General features: G+C 39.8%; 1 protein-coding gene across 2 annotated transcripts in view; it reads right to left on the reverse strand.

Moving 5' to 3' along the window:
• Positions 1 to 5653: 5653 nt before the first annotated feature.
• Positions 5654 to 22559, reverse strand: part of ANXA6 (annexin A6) — a 63407-nt gene continuing 46501 nt past the window's right edge. The window contains exons 16-26 of one of the 2 annotated variants that reach the window (XM_051978736.1): positions 19714 to 19808; positions 18904 to 19017; positions 18469 to 18559; positions 17624 to 17703; positions 14461 to 14514; positions 10286 to 10303; positions 9591 to 9687; positions 9031 to 9126; positions 7673 to 7731; positions 6680 to 6802; positions 5654 to 6029 (exon numbers count right to left, since the gene is read on the reverse strand). In XM_051978736.1, coding sequence (XP_051834696.1) covers positions 5970 to 6029; positions 6680 to 6802; positions 7673 to 7731; positions 9031 to 9126; positions 9591 to 9687; positions 10286 to 10303; positions 14461 to 14514; positions 17624 to 17703; positions 18469 to 18559; positions 18904 to 19017; positions 19714 to 19808 — 887 coding nt within the window. In that variant the 3' untranslated portion in view covers positions 5654 to 5969. The remainder of the gene's footprint in view (positions 6030 to 6679; positions 6803 to 7672; positions 7732 to 9030; positions 9127 to 9590; positions 9688 to 10285; positions 10304 to 14460; positions 14515 to 17623; positions 17704 to 18468; positions 18560 to 18903; positions 19018 to 19713; positions 19809 to 22559) is intronic. The other variant, XM_051978737.1, reaches the window with a different exon arrangement.

Below are 22559 nucleotides of genomic sequence, written 5' to 3' on the forward strand. Positions count from 1 at the left end.
CTTTGCATGTATTTTGAAAATAAAAAGCTATTAAAAAAATTTTAATAACAAAAAAAGAGTCAGCTACATTAACATCAAGGACAATCTTGATGAGGGAAGATGCAAGTTTTTCCAGGTGCTATTATAAAAAAAAAGCTGACCATGTCTTTGCTATCAGACAACTGGAAGGTTAAAAAAAATACAAGACTCCACTAGGCTTTTTGATTTGATTGTTTTTGACTTGGTTGTTTAAAGACTTTTCCAACAAGCAGTCCAAGCATCAATATTCAAGATTCCTAAAAGAAAAAACCCCTAAGAGATAATTTAGTTCAGTGACTCTCTGATCACAGTGATCAAATAAGGCATAAGACAAGATATATATACTTGCCAATGGTATTAACCACTGTTATGGAGGAGGTATAACTCAAAGTCCAAGTTGAAGAGCAATTCCCTGTAAATATGGGGAAGAAATTGTGTGCTGGTTGCATCAAGGTGTCCCATAACATTGTAAAGCCTTCTGTAAGAGATCTGTAACCTCTCATAAAAGTCTTATCTAATCATCTACAAGGGAAAAAGCAAGACTAGGAACTATTGTACAAATTACTTTATATAGTTGGAGGGCAATACAACAATCCGGAAGAGGTGTTCAAGTCTACTATATATATATATTTCTTGGACAGTGTACTGTCCATTTGTAAATGGACAATGAATTGAGCCTAAAGTTAAATGAGAGTTGGCTGGATTTCTTTTGGGAAATTGGGAAAATCCTTTAAACATAGGTTCATCTTTTAAAACCAGGTTTTAACTGGTGTTTTATGGCTACCAGTCATGGTTCCTCAACCTTCAAAGTATTAAAAATTAAAGAAGCAGAAAGGCAACACAGTGAGTCTGTACACATTTCTACTTATAACAAACAAGGTATCTTGAAGAACCAGGATAAAGATTGACAACCGAGAAATGTATGATTCCCCCCCCCAAAAAAAAAAGAGCTGGTACATGTCAAGAGGGAGGGACAGCTCATGAGTTCCACTATTATTGCCATCATGTTGAGAGAAAACAGAAGCTCTGGCAAACCTAATAAAGGGTATGGGCAAGAGACAAACAGAAAGGGCAGATATGTGAATGAGTGGAAATCTGCTTCTCTGGAAAAAGATGAACACTTTAAAAATCACTGAGCCATTAAAGTATGAGGAGCAACTTCCCAACAATGAAAGTGATCTAAAAATGGTTTGGATTGCCTTAAGAAGCTGTATTTCCTTTTACTAGACATCTTCAAATAGAGAATAAATGACATTTGTTCGTGTTCTTCAAGTAGGAATTGGACTTGATTTCTAAGGTTCCTTCCAAGTCTAAGAATATTAAGAATCTATAACCTCCCCACAAAAGGATGAGGATGTCCAAGAGGACAGGAGTTGAGAGAAGAGGGGAGAATATATTTCCTAGAGGAAAATTAGACTACTATCTGTTTTCTGTCTCCTACACCTTCCCCTTGAACCTTTTCTTTACTGAGATTCATTCAGTACTAAAAGATCACGGGAAGATAGAGTTTGGAGGAAACAAAGAAAAAAGCATGTTTAATAATAGTGTCTCCCCTTATTACTAATAATTAAGGGTGGGAAGATGTGTTTATTAAAATCCACCTTTCTTTCAATGCCTACAAGAAATCCCTTTTAATTCAGGGAGCTTTCCTCAACTCCTCTCTCATACTCCCCGTCCTGTATGTGATTAGATGCCAAGCTCTGATTTTACCTGCTCAACAAATCTAACATCTGTTCCATTCTTTTTACTCATGCAACTATCATACTATTTCAGGCCCTCACCCCCTCCCTCCCGGACTGTTGCAATATCTTCCTAATTAGTCTCTTTGCATCCAGTTTCTCTGCTCTCCAATCCATCCTGCATCCAGCTTGCCAACGGGATTTTCCCAAAACACAGGTCTGACCATGTCACTTGCCCTGCTCAGGTTTTAATAGATCCCCTAATAAAATAAAAGACAAACTCCTTTGTTTAGCATTGGGAACCTTTCACAATAAGTTCCAGCTTGTCTTTTCAGGGCGATGACACGATGATTCTCCTCACGTATTCTACATTCCGATCCAAGTAGCCTATTTGCTGTTCTCTGTACACAACATTCCATCTCTGTGCATGCTTCTCGTGTGATTGGAATGCTCCTCTCACTCATAGTGCTTGAAACCCTTTTAGCTCCTGTCAAAGTTCTGCTCGGTATAGATTCTTTTCCATAAGGTCTTTGTTCTTTACCTTAGTACTTGGTGCCCTCCCCGTATCAATCACTTAAAAAATGGAGTCTCCTAATAGAATGCTAACTCTTTCATTTCATAAACTGACATGTGAAAATGGGAATTATTTTTACTTTTCTTTATATCCCCCATCACTTAGTGGAGTGTTTGGTATTAGATAAGAGTTTAATAAATGCTTGTTGACTATCCTTAGTTTGGAGTACACAATAATTAATATTATATATGAGAGTGCTGATTCTGAAGTCAGGAGAGCTGGGTTTAATCCTAACTTTGAGGTTAAATAGCCTTGTGACCAAAGACAAGATTACCTTCTCATAACCTGTTTCTTGGCTTACAAGAATGTTACCAGTTGCCTTATACAACTCACTTTTTGATAAAAGTATCATGTGTCCCTAAGCCGGTAAAATCCTATAGAAATAGGAGTTATTGCCAGCTTGGTGTACACAGATTTCACTGATTTGTGGTCTTTATTACGCACTTTGGTCCTTTGTGAGCTATACATAGTACAGGTTACTTTATAATCCAATTCTCTCATTTCTCCATCATAAATGCCCCCCCTCCCCCATCCCCAACCCCGGGGGCAGAAGTCATGGCTCGACCTTCTTGCTCTCTCCACAAGACTAGGAATACAGAACTTATTCAGTTCGTGTTTGTTGAACTGACTCATCCCTCTGTGTCACTGTGAGGTTTATTTAGATTTCCAATGAAAAAAGCTAAAAATACAGCGTGCAAGGTTCTCTCTGCCAATTATGGATTGAAACCACCCAGGAAATCCTGCCTGGTTTATTGGGCTCCCTTCCTTTGTGCCCTCCCTTCTTCCCCAGGCTTCCCCTTCAGCATATTAGGATTTCTTTAGCATTTCTCCAGGTAATAGCAGAAGCAGTATATGCAAGAGGAAGGAGCTAGATGGATACAAGTCTTTGTTATTCTATTTACTAGCCAAACATCTGCTTCTCTTTTTATTCTTAGGGCCTCACATAGAACCTGATCCATAGTAAGCACTTAACAAATGATAAAGCAATGTGATATGTTAAAGGATTGTTGCAGTATCAACGTTCTGATTTATAAGTTGGAATTACCATCTTTGTCCCATTTTCTTCACAAGACTTCCTCAAAAGTTCAGATGAATGGCATGTCTATTTGTTATTCCCCCGAATCCAATCCCGTTCTGAGATGCAAGAAATGTAGAAGTTAGAATGTAAGCCTCTCAAGGACCCACACTTAACACCACATACCAAGATAAGATCAAAATGGGTCCATGACCTAGGCATAAAGAACGAGATTATAAATAAATTAGAGGAACATAGGATAGTTTATCTCTCAGACTTGTGGAGGAGAAAGAAATTTGTGACCAAAGATGAACTAGAGACCATTACCAATCACAAAATAGAAAATTTTGATTATATCAAATTAAAAAGCCTTTGTACAAACAGAACGAATGCAAACAAGATTAGTAGGGAAGTAACTAACTGGGAAAACATCTTTACAATTAAAGGTTCTGATAAAGGCCTCATTTCCAAAATATATAGAGAACTGACTCAAATTTATAAAAAATCAAGCCATTCTCCAATTGATAAATGGTCAAAGGATATGAACAGACAATTTTCAGATGAAGAAATTGAAACTATTACCACTCACATGAAAGAATGTTCCAAATCACTATTGATCAGAGAAATGCAAATTAAGACAACTCTGAGATATCACTACACTCCTGTCAGATTGGCCAAGATGACAGGAAAAAACAATGATGAATGTTGGAGGGGATGCGGGAAAACGGGGACATTGATGCATTGTTGGTGGAGTTGTGAACGAATCCAGCCATTCTGGAGAGCGATCTGGAATTATGCCCAAAAAGTTATCAAACTGTGCATACCCTTTGATCCAACAGTGTTTCTATTGGGCTTATACCCCAAAGAGATACTAAAAAAGGGAAGGGGACCTGTATGTGCCAAAATGTTTGTAGCAGCCCTGTTTGTAGTGGCTAGAAACTGGAAAATGAATGGATGCCCATCAATTGGAGAATGGCTGGGTAAATTGTGGTATATGAATGTTATGGAATATTATTGCTCTGTAAGGAATGACCAGCAGGATGAATACAGAGAGGCTTGGAGAGACCTACATGGACTGATGCTAAGTGAGATGAGCAGAACCAGGAGATCATTATACACTTCGACAACGATATTGTATGAGGATGTATTCTGATGGAAGTGGATTTCTCTGACAAAGAGACTTAACTGAGTTTCATTGGAGAAATGATGGACAGAAACAGCTACACCCAAAGAAGGAATACTGGGAAATGAATGTGAACTATTTGCATTTTTGATTTTCTTCCCGAGTTATTTTTACCTTCTGAATCCAATTCTCCCTGTGCAACAAGAGAACTGTTTGGTTCTGCAAATATGTATTGTATCTAGGATATACTGCAACATGTTTAGCATATATAGGACTGCTTGCCATCCTGGGGGCGGGAGGAGGGAGGGAGGGGGAAAAAACGAAACATAAGTGATTGCAAGGGATAATGTCGTGTAGAAATTATCCTGGCATGGATTCTGTCAATGCGAAGTTATTATTAAATAAAAATAAAATTTATTATTAAAAAAAAAAAAAAAAAAAAAAAGAATGTAAGCCTCTTAAAAATGGGGACGTATTCTATGTATTCAAACGCCTCATCCCGAGCACAATGCCCGGAGGGAGTAAGCCTTAATCAATGCTTGGTGATGGATCAAATGCCGTGGAACCAACTGATTCATAACTATATAAGGTTGAGTGTTCATGCTGGATCAGTAAAGATAATAGATTAGAGCCAATTTTCCGTCTACTTTGGGAGAAATAAGAGGAAGCAGAGACAGCATTATAGGAAATATAATTTCCTTTTTGGAACTTGTTTAGTTGAACTAAAAACTAACAGAACATACTTCAGAAACCCTGAACATCAGTCAGCCAACAAGCATTTTTTTTTTTTTTTTTTTTGAGTGCGGGGACCTGTGCTAAAGTGCCTTCAGGAAAGCGCATGGACGGAAGCACTTTAAGCAGCATCAGATAGAGAGAGGCTATGGTGTGAAAGCCAAAAACAAGAGAATTAAATGGGAGGTAGACGCTATGGGCGCTAGGGAGAGCTGGGAAGGGAAGCTTGTCTTTGGTCTGTGTCTGACTTTATCTCCTATACCGTGAATATTCTGGGTTACTAGAATGCAATTGAGAGATATCAGGGGAAGCAATTTTTGACCCAATAAATAAAGGGACTTTATAACAATTAAAACTGCTCCAAAGAGGAATGGGCTGCCTTAAAAAAAATCAGTGAGTTCCTCAACTCTGAAGTCTTGAAGCAAAAGCTGTGTACAGATAGCAGATAGCATAGGAGGATCACCTGTTCCATTCTGGGGGAGATGTCTTTTGGAGATACCTTGTAACTCAGATTCTAGAATCGGTGTACATTTTATTCATTTTAGAGTACATGGACAGGAGTAACTTCACTGGGTAAAGTACCTCTCTAGAGGTGTCACCCTTTCCTCCTACAGCATTCACAGAAGATAAGTCCCAAGTCCCTTCCCTCCCCAACCCTTGTGCACCACCCTTCCCCTTCCCACTTGTCACGGCTGCGCAGGGATCGGTGCTGGCTGTGGTCTCCTCGAGTGTGAGGCTGGATAGCAAAGGAAGTTGCCCCTGAAGCCATGGCAACTTCTACAACCAACAGGGCAGCTTTCAATTGGGGACCAGCTCTCCCCTTTCCAGCTAGTCCTCTCCTCCACAGAGGGCCAGCAAAGCCTTGAGGTAGTCCCCGGAGTTATCACTCTAAGAGAAGAAAGAAAGGATATGTTCCTAGTAAAAAGGCTTCCCAGGTACCTCCCTGGGTGGCAGCCACCATCCCCTTAAAAAGGCCCCCATCCGCCCCTGGAGTACACATTCTTTTATGTTTCAATGCAGGGGATATCTTCCCAAGAGCAAAAATAATTTATATGCCCTTCTGGAAATATGAGGAGCTATGGAGAGAAAGGATAAAAAAGTCATTGGAGCCATGATTCAAGACAATTTCAATAGGCTTGGGATGGAAAATGCCATCTGTATCCAGAGACAATTATGGAGCCTGAATATAGATCAATGCATAGTATTTCCACCTTTTTGTTTTTCTTTTTCATGCTTTTTCCTCTTTTGCTCTCATGAGCAATTATGTTTTTAAAACTGCACACTTTTAATCTATTATCAGATTACTTGCTGTCCTGAGGAAGGGAGAAAAATTGGGAACACAAAATCTTAGAAAAATGAACGTTGAAAACTATCTTTATGTGTATTTGGAAAAATAAAATCCTACTGAAAAAAATTTTTTTAAAAAGTCATTGGAACCCAACTCAAACACGTGCCTTTCCCTTAAGGTCTAATGCTGGTCTAGTCCTTGGTAAGAGACACCTGGATTACGGTAGGGCCTGAAGTTCCTTCCTCCTTACCTCAATGACATGGTGAAGTGATTTGTCGTATTTCTCAATGAACTCCCGCCTAATGTTGAGCAGGTCAATCTCACTCCTGGAGACCATGATTCTTGTGAGAGTTTTCTCATCTGTGCCTGCTCCCTAATAAAGAGTAAATATGGATGGAAATTTACAGAGAGGATGTGAGGGAAGGACCCACACTCACACAAACATACCCCGCCATCAGCCAAGCCCATGGGAGAAAATTATGTCTCAATCTCCCAATCCTTCCCAAGACGGAACAGATTAATTGGCTTCCATGAGCACTTGGGACATGGAGTTATTTGGAGCTGGAACATTAGATATTGCTGGGGAAACACAGAGAACAGACTTGACCTTTTGTCTTCAAGGATTTTAGTATTTTGGACTTTAAAGTTCATCTGGTACAATCTCCATTTTTAATAGATTGGACACTTTGTCCAAGAAGCTCATGCACTTGGACCTTGCCTTATTACTAGTGAACACCCAGAAGTCTCAGAAAACTTGTAAAGTAAATGAGGTTATTTGTGGTTATAGATAGCTCTAGACCTGGGTGTGCAGTTCTACAAAAAGGATCAAACATCAGAAACAGAATGGGTCGGGGAGGACAGATAACAGCAGAACTATACCTGGGCCTACCCTAAATACTGCCCCAGAAAAACACCAGCTAGTCAAGTATAATTTTACAGGTATTAGAAGCTGGTAGGTTCCCCTTGAGGTTATTCCCTAAGCTATCTCTGAGCTCTCTACCTGTCTGTAAAATTTTCCAGGAAATGTTCTCATACCGACTTTAGAGAAACATTTTGAGCTTGTAATCCCTCTGGAAGGAGACTTGACATGTTTTTTTTCCTTCTTACATAGGGACACCTCCCAGTGTTTTCAGCATCTTTATGAACAGGAGACTCAGTGTGTGGGAGAGCAGGGAATGACAAAGTTCTGGGCTGCCTTTTGGTGGCTGGCTCTAGACTATCCCAAAGGGAGGGAAAGGTTTACCTTCATGGACTTGTACAGCTTATCAGCAAAGAAGAGGGGCTTGTTCTTGACACTCTGGACTAATGAGGAAAAAGGAAATGTAGTTAGAAGATAGCTTCTCTTATTATCTCCACACAAACCTGGGGCTGTTATCCAGTGCCAGCCCTAACAATGACTGAGTGCCAACAAAATTGGTTTCTGGCACTGACATCATCCCTTACAGTGATTCTTTCCACGTCAGGCTTCTGTCCTATGTCTGCCCCTCCCATTCATGGGGATTTTGATCTCAGCTGACTATCAACTAATCTTTTCTAAGCAGTTAGCTGATAATTAAAGTGGCTTGAGTCCAGGGACATCTGCTTTCTAGTGGGGGGCAGAATATCATATATCCTTTAAGATGCAAAAGGATTAAATTCTAGTGGTAAAAATTTTGGCACCCTGATACACAGTAGGGAAGACATTTTGATGCAGGGTGGGGAGAGCATTTCTGATTCTCCTCAAAATCTGATATATAAATGACCCCCTGCTTCACTTATAGGGACAGCAGGTCCATAGGGGTAGGAGCAGTAGAGTCTACAAACATGAACAGGAATTTCATTGGTGCTCACAACGGCTTAGCCGGAAATAGCTTCAAAATATTTCGCCAAAGACAGCTTAAAAAGAAGAATGGACTGTATATCAGGAAGCTCAGAAACCAGCTCTGTGCCCCATCCCAGTTTAACCAACTTCACTCTTGGGATTACTAGCTTTGGCCCCAGAGTAGGCCCCAAATTGGGCAGCGCAATGTCCCGTGCAATACACAGGAAAACTCAAAAGGCAAGTTGGATATAAATACAAATCTTGCCTGGCACATAGTAGGTATTTAATAAATGCTTATTGAGCATTCACTTAATTGATCTCACTTGGTGTTTGTGTTAGAGAAGAACAGCAGATAAGGGAATGAAAAAGGACAGAGAAAGGGAGATTAGAAGGGACAGCTGGAGTGTCATCTTGACTCTTCTTGTCCTGGTATTCATTAACAGTTATTCTCTTCACTCTGTCTTCCCCACTCACTAAAATATAATGGTGCTCACATAATTCAAGAACTAGTTGGATTAGGGGGGGCTGGAAGGGAGTGTAGAGTAGAATTGGGTATTTGTAAATAATGTTTCCATTCTCCTTTGTTTCTCTTAATTCACTACAGACAAGTAGATAAGCACCAACTTTTCCCCTCGAGTTCCCATAGATTAAAAAGAAAATCCTCATTAACTTTCAGACCAAGTGGGCAGAGTTTCATGGATTGGAGAAAATGGACTGGAATTTTTGCTACTGCAAGCTCCCTCCTGGGTAACAGTACTGGTACCCTATCCCACAATTCCCTCCCACCTCCAGCCACTGACCTATAGCCACCAAGGCATCCCGCACGTCACCAGACATCTCTTTCTTAATGGTGTGTTCCACATCATGATTAGTCATCTTGATGAATTCCTGGAAAACTAGAAGCCAGGAAAGCCCAGGAGAGGGAGTGAGCCCTAAGATCAATAGAGAGGGGAACTTCCCACCCTTTAATTCCCTGTTCCCTCCCCTTCCCAAGCCTCTCAAACATCCAGAATGCCCCCCCCCCCCAGGACTGTGATTAGGGCACCATCAAGAGACATGAGTTCCTAAGAAGTTTTTTTAATAGTTCCTAAATGTTTTGACCAGGAAAGCAATACAATAGGTGAAAATTCCCCACAACTTATCAATGTTCCTCCTAAAATTCTTAGTATGTGGTATGAGCAGAACAGTGAAAATACAATTATTTCCTCCCTTGTTCTGGATGCTAATAATCTATTAATTTGACCTAAAATCAGTGGGGGGTTTGGGGTCACATGAAAATGTCACCCAAGGTGAAAAAAATGTCTTTTTCTTTCCTTTCTTCCCATGTGTGCTTCTGCTTTCCTCACAGTGGAACACTAACCTCTCCGGAGGTGCTGGTAACTTCGAGAACATAAAATACTCATGAAACGTGTCTCCAGAGAAGGTTTGTCCCCACTGCTCGTTGTATCTGCTATTTCCTGCAAAGTTGGGACAAGGGAAAACACAGGTAGGATTGGGATAATGGAAGGAAAACGGGGAGAATTTGTTACTGTTTATGTTCAATACTCAAATCTTGTCCAAGGGCTATGTCTCTATGGGTGTAATGTGTAGGGCCTGTTTGGGAGGGATAGACTGTTCTTTCCCAACTTGTGGTAGTTGGAAAACTGCCCCTTTGGAAAACTTGGGAAAACTTGGCATCTGCTTTCCATTCCCATTCAGGAACTGAAGTTTCCTGGGGAGAGGTGATGAACTGGCCCATACAGGAGCATCAAACAGGCAGCTTTCAGCCATGAGTCCCAATGACCTGCGTTTAAAGGTGGCTTTTCTGCCCACTGTTTTCCCCTCTGTTTATCCCCAGACAAATACACTTCAAGAGGTATTTGGGGTGGGATAGGGGGCACAGGTAATGGGGAGAATGACTAATGAGAGACAGACTGAGAGAGAAGGAGAGAGAATACCTTAGGGAAGCCTCAAACCCCAAATGACATTCCCCAATTGGTTCAGCACACGCAAGCAATCCAAGCCAGAAATCATTCATATGGGGTATTAAAAATCATAATAAAATTCAAAACTCACCAAGATTTCTGCAATCACCTGAGAGCCGGGAGAAGGGAAAGAGGGGAAGGCAAAGTAAGAGTAAGGTCTGAAAAGACCCAATTTGGGATGGAGGGGTGGGGTAGGAGGTACAGTAATGTTTGGGAAGAGGGTCTTACAAGGACAATGTAACCACATAAATGAAGAAAAGAGGCCAGTAGCCTCTGATCTTTTGGCTCAGACTCAAAAAATGTTAAAACTAGAAAGGACCTGAGAGATCATCTTAAAATACAGTGGAAATCAGTAGTTGTGGTTTCTAGTCCTAGCTCTACCACTAGCTCACTCAATTATTTTGGGCAAATCACATTTGTTTATGGACCCCAGTTTTCCCATCAATAAATGAAAAGAAACACCAAGGTAGATATGCTTTCTTGTGAAAGGCAATAGTGCAATTATTAATGCTCTCATTTAACAGATCAAGAAGCTGAAAGATCACACAAAATATAAAAGCTAGAGCTGGGATTTGAATTTATCTCCTGATTCCAAGTCCAGCATCTTTTTCAGATTCATTCTAAGGGTAAAATGTGACAAAATACAAATACAAACTAAATACAAAAGTTTCTCCACTGATGCCAGATGTTACAGAGGATAAGTTTACAAGGTTAATCACTGTTAGGATATATAAAAATATGTTTGATATGTACTATAGGTTACAGCTAGTCTCATCAGTACAATTATCATACACACCTGAAATACAATCAATAAAAATAAATTTGAATATACATATAGACATATTTAAATGTATATATTGCATTTGTGTATGTGTATACATATACACATATATATGTATGAATTGTAAATATAAATATAATAAAAAGAAATTTAAATATATAGATATACATATTTAAATATATATACATGCCAGACACACCTAAAATATAACTAAAAATAAAATTAAATATACATACATAAATGTATATATACACACATAATATAATGTAAATATACATCTACAACACATACCCATACATATATAACACATATGTATAGGTATGCAAATATATAATATATATTTAAATGTATATAAATCTATCTATATTTAAATTTATTTTTATTAATTGTTTTTCAGATGTGTATGGCAACCATACTAATGAGATTAACAATAACTTTTTATTATAGATGATTGTTTTGTTAGAACCTTCTCCCTCCCCAGAATTTTTATTCCCATTTTGAGACATTTCAAGTTGAAAGCATCTCTTTTCCACAAACTTCAAAAATGCTATCGAGAAATTTCTGCATTCAGAAATATTTTTTCACCTTTAAAAGACTCAGGTTTCCAATCCCACCACCTTTGTCACTAACTCCCTGTTTGACTGTGGACAAAGTCACTTTCTCTAGGTCTCAATTGAAAAATGAGGGGGTGGATTAGATGTTCCCTAAAGTCCTTTCCAGTTCTGACACTCTTTGTTTCCTGATTCTACCTAGGACCCAGGGATCTCCCTTCAAAGGTGGGTGAGTCCGGAGGTCCACATGATCCCTCCACTCCCAAAACAGCTGTGGGGGATGGACTGGGCAAGACTTGGATAGGGAGCCGACCTCAGTCAAGTGTCCCTGAAATGATACCCCGGTTTCTCTCTCTTTCTCTCTAAAAAGCCGCAGTGAGCTAGAAAATCTGTTAGTTGCGCTCCCTCTGCTGACTAAAGCAGGAATTGCAGGCTGTGTTTAGGGCAGGGAGGGAAGGACTCATTGGAAAGCTTAATTAGGAAACCTGCAGTAGGAATGGGATGGGGGAGGTGCCAAGGAACACCTAGACCCAGCTAGGAGGAATGAGACAATCACAACCTTTTTTTTTTTTTTTTTTTAATGGGCTAATTGCTGGAGTTTATTGTTAAATTTTTAGCATCAACAATCACACTTTGGAAATTGGCAATTAAATTTAATAATGTGCTATATAGCATCTTTTTCTACCAGAGAGCCACCTGTTGAACATTTAGTAGCACATCCTTGTTCCACAGGACATATGTTAAAGCCTTGTCAAAAACGCACAATTTTGCATTAGCAGGAATCTAGGTGATACAGTAGATAGAGTGCTGTATCTGAAAAGATACTGAGCTCACGTATAGCCTCAGATCAAGTCCAGCTCTAGACACTGTGTGATCCTGGGCAGCTTCCATCGGCTCCCTTTCCTCCACTGTAAAATGGGGATAATCACAGCACCTACCTCCTGGGGTTGTTGTGGGGATCAAGACTGATATTTGTAAAGCACTTTACAAAGCTTAAAAGTGCTCCACAAACGCCAGCTATCAGTATGAGTTACCAGTCTTCACCCTTTCTAGATGGGACCAGCCCTGGGCAAAATGAGTTTTCTAGGCCTCCCAGGTGCCATTTCCCCCTCCCTAACTGTCACTTCAGATACAGAGGAAAAGGTAAATAACCACATTCCCTTTGGCGTTATCAAAAGAATCCTTGCCTGAGAGTCAGTACCTGGCTCTGGTCCGAGTTCCACCCCTAATGCCCTGTGTGACTTTGGGTAAATTATTTCTCCTTTTCAGACTACAGTTTCACAATTGGTGAAATAGGGGATTGGACTGCTTGTTAAAAGTCCTTTTCAGTTCTGACATTCCACTGACGTCTTTCCCTCTTTCCAGGAACATTTGAATTTAAAAAGAGCTCGTGAGGTTAATTATTAACCTAAAATGGAATTTAATAGAAAATTAAGAGACACGTGGCGGTTTAAAAAATCCCACTCTGTCCCTACTCATAAAAACCCAGGGTCAGAAGAGAAAAATCAAAACATAAGCAAACTTCCCATTTTCTTAAATTCAGTTTTGCCACATACTTTTTAGCACTTCTCCATTTGAAAAACTTCCACTTAGGTGAATAGAGAACAAGATGATACAGAATGAGATCTTTGAGATAGCAGAGGCAAAAGGAGATTATCCATTTCTCTGGCTTTTGGTCTTTAAATATAAAATATATTTTAGTGCTTTAAGGCAAACATGTGCAATACTCCCAAGTGTTGCCTAAATCAGATTAAAATGCAACTGGGGAAACATTTAAAAAGATAAATAAAAACATTATAGAACATATGTCATGCTAATATAAGGTTTTCTAAGTCAGGATTTGGCTTGCAGGGATCCTTTCACATGGTTCAGTGGCTCTTTCTGTATGGTTTTTGTTTGAATCTGATGCCATTGCTTTAGGGGACTACAAGGCAGAAAAAAATCAGAGCAGGTCTTGAGTCCTTAGGAGATGGAATGTCAGAGCTGGAAGATCCCTTTGAACATATTATCAGATTATCCCTCTTTTCTCCTAAAAGGTGCAGAAAGGGGAAAGAAATTTACCAAGATCACACAACTAATTTTGTGCAGTAATTATAGTCTGGACTGGAACCCGATCTGACTGCAGTTTTCTTTCCATTCTGTGCTTACAGATGATAGTATTGTTTATAATTCTGGAAGTTTGATTATATAATTTGACTCCACTCTGCACTTCAAGAGGTATTTGGGGTGGGGCAGGGGGCACAAGTGATGGGGAGAATTCTCCATTAATTAGGTGAGAATCTCCAATTCTCATTCCCCTCATGTTTTGTGGGGATGTGAGAGATAATTGGTGCTTGGTTTCACAAGTATCTGCAAGATATGCAGGTGTGTGTGAGAGAGAGTGTGAGGAGAACCAAAGCATCCTGTTAAGATAGCAGTTATGACACGGCAGGCTCTCTTAGCATAAGCAGGCTGCCCTGAATCTCATCAGGATCTCCCGCTGGTTCTAAAAGTAGCAAAAAGGAGCTCTTGAACAAAGAACAGATGGTTCTAGCTTTGGGAAGGAAGCGTCCCAGCCCCAGAGACAGCCAAACCAAGCAATGCCATCACAGCCAAGCAGCCAGGAGACCCCAATGTGCCCCCAAGTCCACCTCTGTCTAAGGGAGGGCATCCAATCTCCCTATTTGCCTAGTCATTGCTTCTAATTTGCAACTGAGGAAACTCAGAACTACCCAGGATACCACCTGGCTACCGGCCCATACCACACCACAGGGGTTTCCAGATCTCCCTTTTCTTCCTTTCTTTAAAATGGACTTGTTTCTCTGAATGGGGATTTTTCCCTAAGGGGAAAATGCTATTTCCCTGGGACTAGAATGGCCACTTCCCAGGGAGAGAATTTTAAATCAGACCAATAGCCCCCTAAAATATTCCAGAAGAAGTTTCAAGAAGTCTTACCTGGGCATCCTCTCGAGCCTGATCTGAATTTTCAGGTCCCTCATCACGATTCCCCTGTAGTGAACATAGCAAAGAATTTTGATTAATTACTATAAATATACTGAGTGAAGAGTGATAACCTTTTGTTAAACAAGAGGAAGGAGAGATATGAGTCTCTGACCCTACCCCAGCTCATAGTTTATTATGGGGAAGGACATGAAACTGGACAAAATAATTTTTAAATCAAGACCTGTCGCTGATTCTATCTCTTCCTGCAAGTTTTTTTTAAACTAACTTCAAGTGAACATTGATAGAGACAGTTAGGAAGGGGAAATATCTGAGAGTGTGTGGTCACACTTGAATCTCAGTTCAATTCTTGCCTGACTTACTCAAAATGACCCAGGTAGCAATTAGCACATGATCATTCTGGACCTCAGTTTCCTCCTCTTTAAATGGTTCACTTCACAGTCATTAGGCTAGCAAAACTGTTAAAGAATAGGAGATTTCATTGTTGGAAGGGCTAAGTAAGGAGACAAGCATATTAATTCAATGCTAGTGAAGCTGTAAACTGATTTGATGGTTCTGGGAAATCATTTGGCATTTTGCAAGAACTAACTGATAGGGCAGCTCTGGAGTCTGCAGAACTTGAGATCAAATTCAGCCTCAACTGTGACCTGAGGCAAGTCATTTTACCCTGATGACGAAAAGAAAAGATAACTTGTTTATGCTTTAACCCAGAGATCTTATTACTGGGAGTATAAACTCATAAAAGCAGAAGACAGCAAAAGACTCATCAATATAAAAATATTCATAAAACATCCAGTTTGGTCAAACCATTTTATTAAACCTTCACTTTGTGCCTGGCATTTAAGTAAGTTTAAGGCAAACTTCCTTCCTTCAAGGAGTTTAGTCTTTTGAGGGAGATAATATATATAAATAACTTGGTCCATACAAACTATAGACAGAGTAGATGGAAGATTACTTTAGAATGGATTGTACCAACAGCTTGGGGGCATTGAAGAAGCCCACTATGAGAGTTAATGTGGCTGGATCAAAGGGGACTGAAGAATAAGACAGGAAGGAGAGGAAGGGGCTAGGTTGCAATGAGCTTTAAATGACAAAGGACTTTTCATTTGATCTTGAAAGTGACAAAAGCTTAGTGAATGTTTTTAGCTGCCTCCAACTTTTTGTGGCAACATTAGGGGTTTTCTTGACAAAGATACTGAAGTGGTTTGCCCTTTTCTTATTTTACTCATTTTACAGATAAGGAAACTGAGGCAAATTGTGTGAGGCACGATTTGAACTCAGAAAGATGAGTCTTCTTGATTCTAAGTCCAGTGCTTTATCCATCATATCACTTACTCTCCCATGAAGCTGTATAGACAGCTCTAAGGGACAACAAAAAATTCAAGCCAAATACAACAGTCATGGAAGTGACAGCAACAGGGATGTGGAAGGAAACGTGAGAAATGCACTCCCCTCCCTTTTTTTCCCCAGAAAATGGATATTCTGAGTCAACAGCATTGCAAATCCAGTACTGTCACACTTAATTGATGTGTGATTGAGAGGTACAGGATTTGAAATAATTTACCCTTCTCTACTGTATGACTTAACTTTAATCTTCTCTATACTCTCAGTTTGAGTTCTGCTCTTCTTTCAGATACAATCTTCCATTTGATGTTGTAAAACAGGCTAGTTTTTTGGGTATGGGTGTGGGTAGTAGGCTATGAGTGCCCAGGTTTTGGTCATATTTGAGTGATGTGTTGGGTTAATTTTGCTGAACTGCTTTTCCTCCCTCTTCCTTTTTTATTCTGTGTTAAAGTGATGTCCTAATGAGTAGGAAGGAAGTGAGAGAAGGAATATATGAGGAAACGAAAGTGACATGAAAACAAAAAATATCAATACATAAAAAACAACAAACCAGCAGTCAAGGTTGGTGTCCAATGCCAAAGTTAAAGGGTGTACTTCTTTCTGTTAATAATTGACAAGTTCTCTTCTCAGGAATGTATTTTGTAAAGGGGCTTATCAAATATTTGTGGAGAGTAACCTTTTGGGCATTTTTGAAAAGGAGAAATCCATAGCCATATAAAAAATATTCTAAATCACTGAAACTAGAGAAACACAATTAAATCAACTCCTTCATACCCGTTAGATTGGCAAAGTTGACAAAAAAAGAAAAATGATAAATGTGGATGGAATTAGAGGAAAACAGGTATGCTGATGCACAGTTGCAGGAGCTGTGAATTTGTACAACTATTTTAGAGAATGATTTGAACTATGCCCCCAAAGCCACTAACCTGTGCATGCTTTTTGACCTACAAATACCATTACTAGACCCACACCTCCAAAGAGATCAAAAAAGAAAAGACCAATAGGTGCAAAATTTCTTATAGATGTTCTTTTTGTAGGGTCAAAGAACTAGACATTAAGCATTTCTCCATCTCCTGAGGGAATAAATTATTCTATGTAAGTATGATAGACTACTATTGTGCTCTAAGAAATATATAGGGGTTGGTTTCCTAGAAGCCTGGGAAGACTTGTTTGAATTGATCCATAATGAAGTGAGTAGAACCAAGAGAACAAGTTATACAATACTGTTCTTCAACAATTTTTCAGTTGTGTTTGACTCTTCATGATCTCACTTGGGATTTTCAGGCAGAGATATTGGACTGGTTTGCCATTTCCTTCTCTAGCTCATTTTACAGATGAGGAAACTGAGACAAACAGGGGTAAGGGACTTGCCCAGGATGCCCTTAGCCATCCTCTCTGTTTTCTTCCCTCCCTTCATCCTTCCTTTCTTTCTTTCCTTCCTTTCTTCTTTGCTTCCTTCCTATCTTCCTTCTTTCCTTCCTTCCTTCAATTTGAACTCAGGTCCTGGGGTCATCACTTTCCACTGTGTCACTTAGCTGCCCCTTTGTCTTCCTTTCAATAGAACTCAAACTCCTGTCTCTGCCATCCTGGGTTCTGGGATCGTATCCTGGAACATGCTGTTCATATGCCCCCTTTACCCCTGACCTTTATTCTAGCTCTCCTTTTATTTCCTATAAGAAAGGACTTTCTGGCTTGATTTTATTTGTATTCCCAGCACTTAGAACGGTGCTTGCACATAACAAATGCTTAATAAATGATTATCATTCATTGATTTATGCACATAGGAACACCTGGTACTACCACCTGTTCTTACCGTTGCTAGGGAGACGAGGATCCTCTTCAAGTGGCCAGATGTGTCAGAAGTCAAGTCATCCTCCAGAGATTTATGGTAGTCTGAGAAGAGAGAAATGTGACGCACATGGGGCTGAGCACTGCTAGGCAAACTAAGTTGGACGTAAAGAGAAGTCCAGGCCAGTTCCAATGATATGATGAAGAAAGCCATCTACTTCTAGAAAGAGGTCCGTGGGAACTGAGTCTGGGTCACTACATAACATTTTCACTTCTTTTGTGATTGTTTGCTTGAATTCTATTTCTTCCTCATTTTTCCTTTTGATCTGGTTTTTCTTGGGCAGCAAAAATTATTGTATAAATATGTATGCCTATATTGAATTTAGATATATTTTTTACCATGTTTAACATATATTGGATTACTAGCCATCTAAAGGAAGGGCTAGGGGGAAAGGGAGTAAAAATTGGGACATAAGGTTTAGCAAGGGTTAATATTGAAAAATTATCCATGCATATTTTTTTTTTTTTTTTTTTAATTTATTTTATTTTTTTATTTTTATTTAATAATTACTTTATATTGACACTCGTTTCTGTTCCGATTTTTTTCCCCTCCCTCCCTCCACCCCCTCCCCTAGATGGCAAGCAGTCCTTTATATGTTGGATATGTTGGCATGCATATGTTTTGAAAAAAAGTTTCAATTAAAAAAAGAGAGAAGCCCAGGCCTTCACCTGTAAAACCCAGAGGAAGACGATCAGGGTGCCCTGGCGTCTTCCCAAAGACTCTCTCATACCAGCTCTCCCCTCCTTCCACTGTTTCCACCCTCAGCCCAGAACCTGCCATGCTCTCCCTTTAATCCCTTGTCCTCGTACCTTCTTGATAAGCTTCATTGATGGCCTGAATTTCTTGGTTGTTCCGAGTGGCCAGGATTTCAATCAGGGCCTGTTCATCAGTGCCAGCTCCCTGGAAGCCCACAGGGAAAGGCAGGGCTCAGCCATAACTTTGTTCCCATTACTCACTCTCCACCTCAAGACCAAACAGGGCTACCCCCAGCCATTTTTGTGTCCCTCAGGCTAGGGATTCCGGGCCAGGTCAGTCGTCATTTCATTCTTACTACATTTCTTTCCAGGCCCGGCTGCCTTCTACCTACTGTTTCTCTTGCTCACCTATGGCCTCCTGGCATGAAACATTTGGGCACTGGCACAGGCGGGCCAGATGGGTGAGAAAGGTTGCCCTCTGACTGCCCCCCTCTCTCCCCCACACCCAGGGCTGCCCAAGCTTCCCCTCCCCCTTCCCCGGCACGGCACCTCCATGGCTTTCTTCAGTTGCTTGGCGTCATAGTGAGCGGGAGGCATCATGAGGCCCAAGATCAGCCTCGCCAGGTTTCCTGAGATCTCAGATTTCAAATCAGCCATCAGATCCTTTTAAAAGTCAAAGAAGAGAGTGGAAACGGGGAAAAGAGGAACAAACAGGCTCCTCCCTACCCAACAAAAGGAGAGCATCACCTGGGGCCATGGGAATAGGACTAAGAGAAGGGGTCCAGGGTCAGGGCAGGGGTGCTGGTATTTTAAGATGGAGGAGCTGAGGGAGTCAGAGTAAGAGAACTGACGCTGAGAATCATGAGAAGGTCTGCTCATGTCGCTATGTTCTCTGGACAATTCTCCTAGCTAATCCTGGACACAAACGCCCCTGATCGACCACCCCCAACATATAGCACAGGTCACAAGGAGGAAATGGGGGCAGGTGGGTGGCGCACTGGAGAGAGCACCAGCCCTGGTCAGGAGGACCTGTGCTCAAATCTGGCCTCAGACACATTTCCTAGCTGTGGGACCCTGGGCAAGTCACTTAACCCCAACTGCCTCAGGGAAAAAGAAACCAAATAAACAAACAAGGGGGAAAATGAGCAGAGCATGAAAGGCTCACTACAGCTTTTGAGGTGAAGGAACAAAAATGTCCCTGTCACATTACAGAAGAAACACCAGAGGCTGCTAGACTACGGGTGAGTCGTTAAATTAATAAAGATGAGCCAAAAAGTCCCAGGAACAGGAGGAAGCTGGTCAAACTTGTGTATGAGTCCCACAGTCAGGAAAGGGACCCAAGGGTACAACCATCCTCACCCGGCCAAAGTGGGACTTGAAGGTCTGTCGAATCTGCTGCCGCTGGTCATTGCTGCGGTGAGTGACGATATCAATGATGGTGTCCTCATCGGTGCCTGAAATGGCCAAAGAGGATTCAGAAGGACCCAGCAGGACGGGCGGGAGAAACAGCTCAAAGGTTTCCATCTTGAACAAGCCCTGGTACCCATCTCCACCCATCAGCAGCTTCCCAGAGCCATTCCTGATGCAGAAGCTAGCTTATCTTAACTCCGAGGCTCCAACTGGAAGGTTTCCTTCTGAGCCAGAGACTTCATATTCTTCCCTTATTATATCACTAGGGATATTAGGTCAGTATAAATGGGTAACTGACCTGGAAGCCAAAAAAAGCTTTTTTAAAAGCCCTTTCATTTTTAATGCAATGTAGGATATGATAACAGCAGCACAACAAACAGAGCAAGGTTGGCCATAGTTCCATTGCCCCCTGCCCCAGGAAGACCACAACCGCCTGCAATATGATATTAAACATGGGTATCATGCTTTAAAAGGGACACTGATTAGTTGGAAGATAGAGGAGAGTAGCAAGGATGATGATGTCACATGAGAATTCATTGGAAAAGAATCCATTGAAGAAATTTCTCTTGTCCCTAGAGAAGGTAAGACTTGTCAAGATAGGAAGGAAGATTGGGAAGGAGGGGGAGAACAAGATCTCCATCTTTAAATATTTAAAAGGCTCCTAAGTAGAAGGGAAAGTAGATTTGTTCACCATGATCTAAAAAAGAACCAGGATCAAAGAATACTAGTTAAAGAAGAAAATTTGAGATTAATATAAAAAAATAAGTTTCTATTAAAATTGTTCAAAACTGGAATAGGTTACATGAGAAATATAGTGAGTTCCCTACCACTGGAGATTCCTGAATACCACTAAATAATAACATTTGTATAATGACTTTAAATTTTGCTGAGTGTTTTATATGCATTATTTTATTTTAACTTCAAACCCACTCTATTTATTATTAGCCACATTTCACAGGTGAGGAAACTGAGGTCCAGAGAAGTTAAAAACTTGCCACGCTTCCAGAAATCATCAGACTCAGAACACAAATCTATATTTTCTAGAAAATTCACTATACCATGCTGTCGCTCTTGAAGCAGGGGTGGGAAGCAAAAGAGAGAACATATTGATTTTTTAAAAAAGATAAGTAAAAACAAGTGCTATTGGTATGTGAATAACTAGAGATTATATAAAAGAAGAAAAAGATGAATTCTGGAAACAGATCTGGCATAGCAACATGATTGAGAAGAGATGGGAGACTTCAAATATCCAGACATTTGCTAAAGGTTTCTCTTCCAAAAAGAGAACGGCTCAAAACATTCTTGGATCACCTTAATGATAAGGTAATCTTTCAAAGGTAAAGATAAAATTGCTATAATAGATCTGATTCTGACAAGGATGAAATGGTTGGTGAAGTAGAAATAGAGGACCTGGAGGACAAGTCCCTCTTAGAATCATGATGCACAAAAAGAAAGTAGGGCAAAGTCTGATATATATAGTAGATTTTAGGAAAGTAAGTTTCAGAGCATTCAAAGAACGAATGGATAAGATTACCAGCCTAAAATTCTACATGAGATCAGTCCAAAAAGGAGGAGATTTGAAGAATAAAAATTTGAAGAATGAAGCCCAAAAATAATTAACTATTCCAATGAAGAGGAAAATGAGAATCTGCCTAACGAGATTCATGTGAAGTGAACAATCTTAGATTTTATGAGTCATTTGTAAAAGATGGAAGCAAGAACAGACAACAGATGATGAATAAAGATCTATGCCATGCTCAAGTAAAAATCATGGTAGGAGAGCTAAAACTCAGAATGAGCTGAGATTGGGGAAGTACATTTAAGGATGTTAAAAAGGACTTTAACACTTTATTGGAGGACCAGAAAATCAAAGAAGGAATAGGATCATTAATCAGGATAGATGAAATCATGATAAGAGTGAAGACAGAACCGTTTTGCTCTTTGGTTTCTTTAAGGCAAATAATCACTAGACTGAAAAGGACGGAAAAAAATAACTAATAAGAACCTGAAGCCCAAAATAAGTAGAGAGACGAAAGCACTTGACTGCCCCTAAAGAGTTCATTCATGTTACCAGGTCTAGGTAAATTACATCCCAAGGATCTGAAAGAATTGTAACTAATTAACCACTATTCCTAAGTTTTTCTAATCATAAAGAATAAAAAAAGTGTCATAGAACTGGATACAATTTTAATGGTTTTCCAATAAAAAAATGCAGTAGAACTAGGAGACTGTAGGTTACTGAATTTGCCTTTAATATCTGGAAAACACTAAAATATATTGTTGAAGGGACAAAGAAGCAATGATCATAAAGTATTAATGTGACTTCATCAAGAATACATTATGTCCAGATGAAGAACTATTTAATTGCAAACTTTTCATGATGGCTTAATCCTTGAAAACATGCTTTATGTTCACTCTAATTTTTTGATCTTTAGTAGGTTGAGTAAGTTTAAGTGGTCACATGCAATGTACTAATAGATTTAAGAAAAGTATTTAATCTTATTATGTACATTTTTATCAACTCTTCCTTGACATTTCAACATATTTTATATTCAACGTCAGTTACTTGACCTATGTTTTTATATACCTTTATAACCTATATCAGAACAAAGTAAAAATGTATATATGCAAAGTGAGAAACAAACTAAGTCCTGTGTACATTTAAGTAAAAATACTTCTTAAGGGAGGCTATCACTTAAAATACTGAACTGAAAAACATATTGTTCAATTCTTTTTACATAACTGCAGTTTGGTTTGTTAGCCCATGAGATCTCAGTGAGTCTTCTGCCTCTGGG

The sequence above is a fragment of the Antechinus flavipes genome, chromosome 2 (assembly GCF_016432865.1).
Source record: "Antechinus flavipes isolate AdamAnt ecotype Samford, QLD, Australia chromosome 2, AdamAnt_v2, whole genome shotgun sequence".
Taxonomy (NCBI): domain Eukaryota; kingdom Metazoa; phylum Chordata; class Mammalia; order Dasyuromorphia; family Dasyuridae; genus Antechinus; species Antechinus flavipes.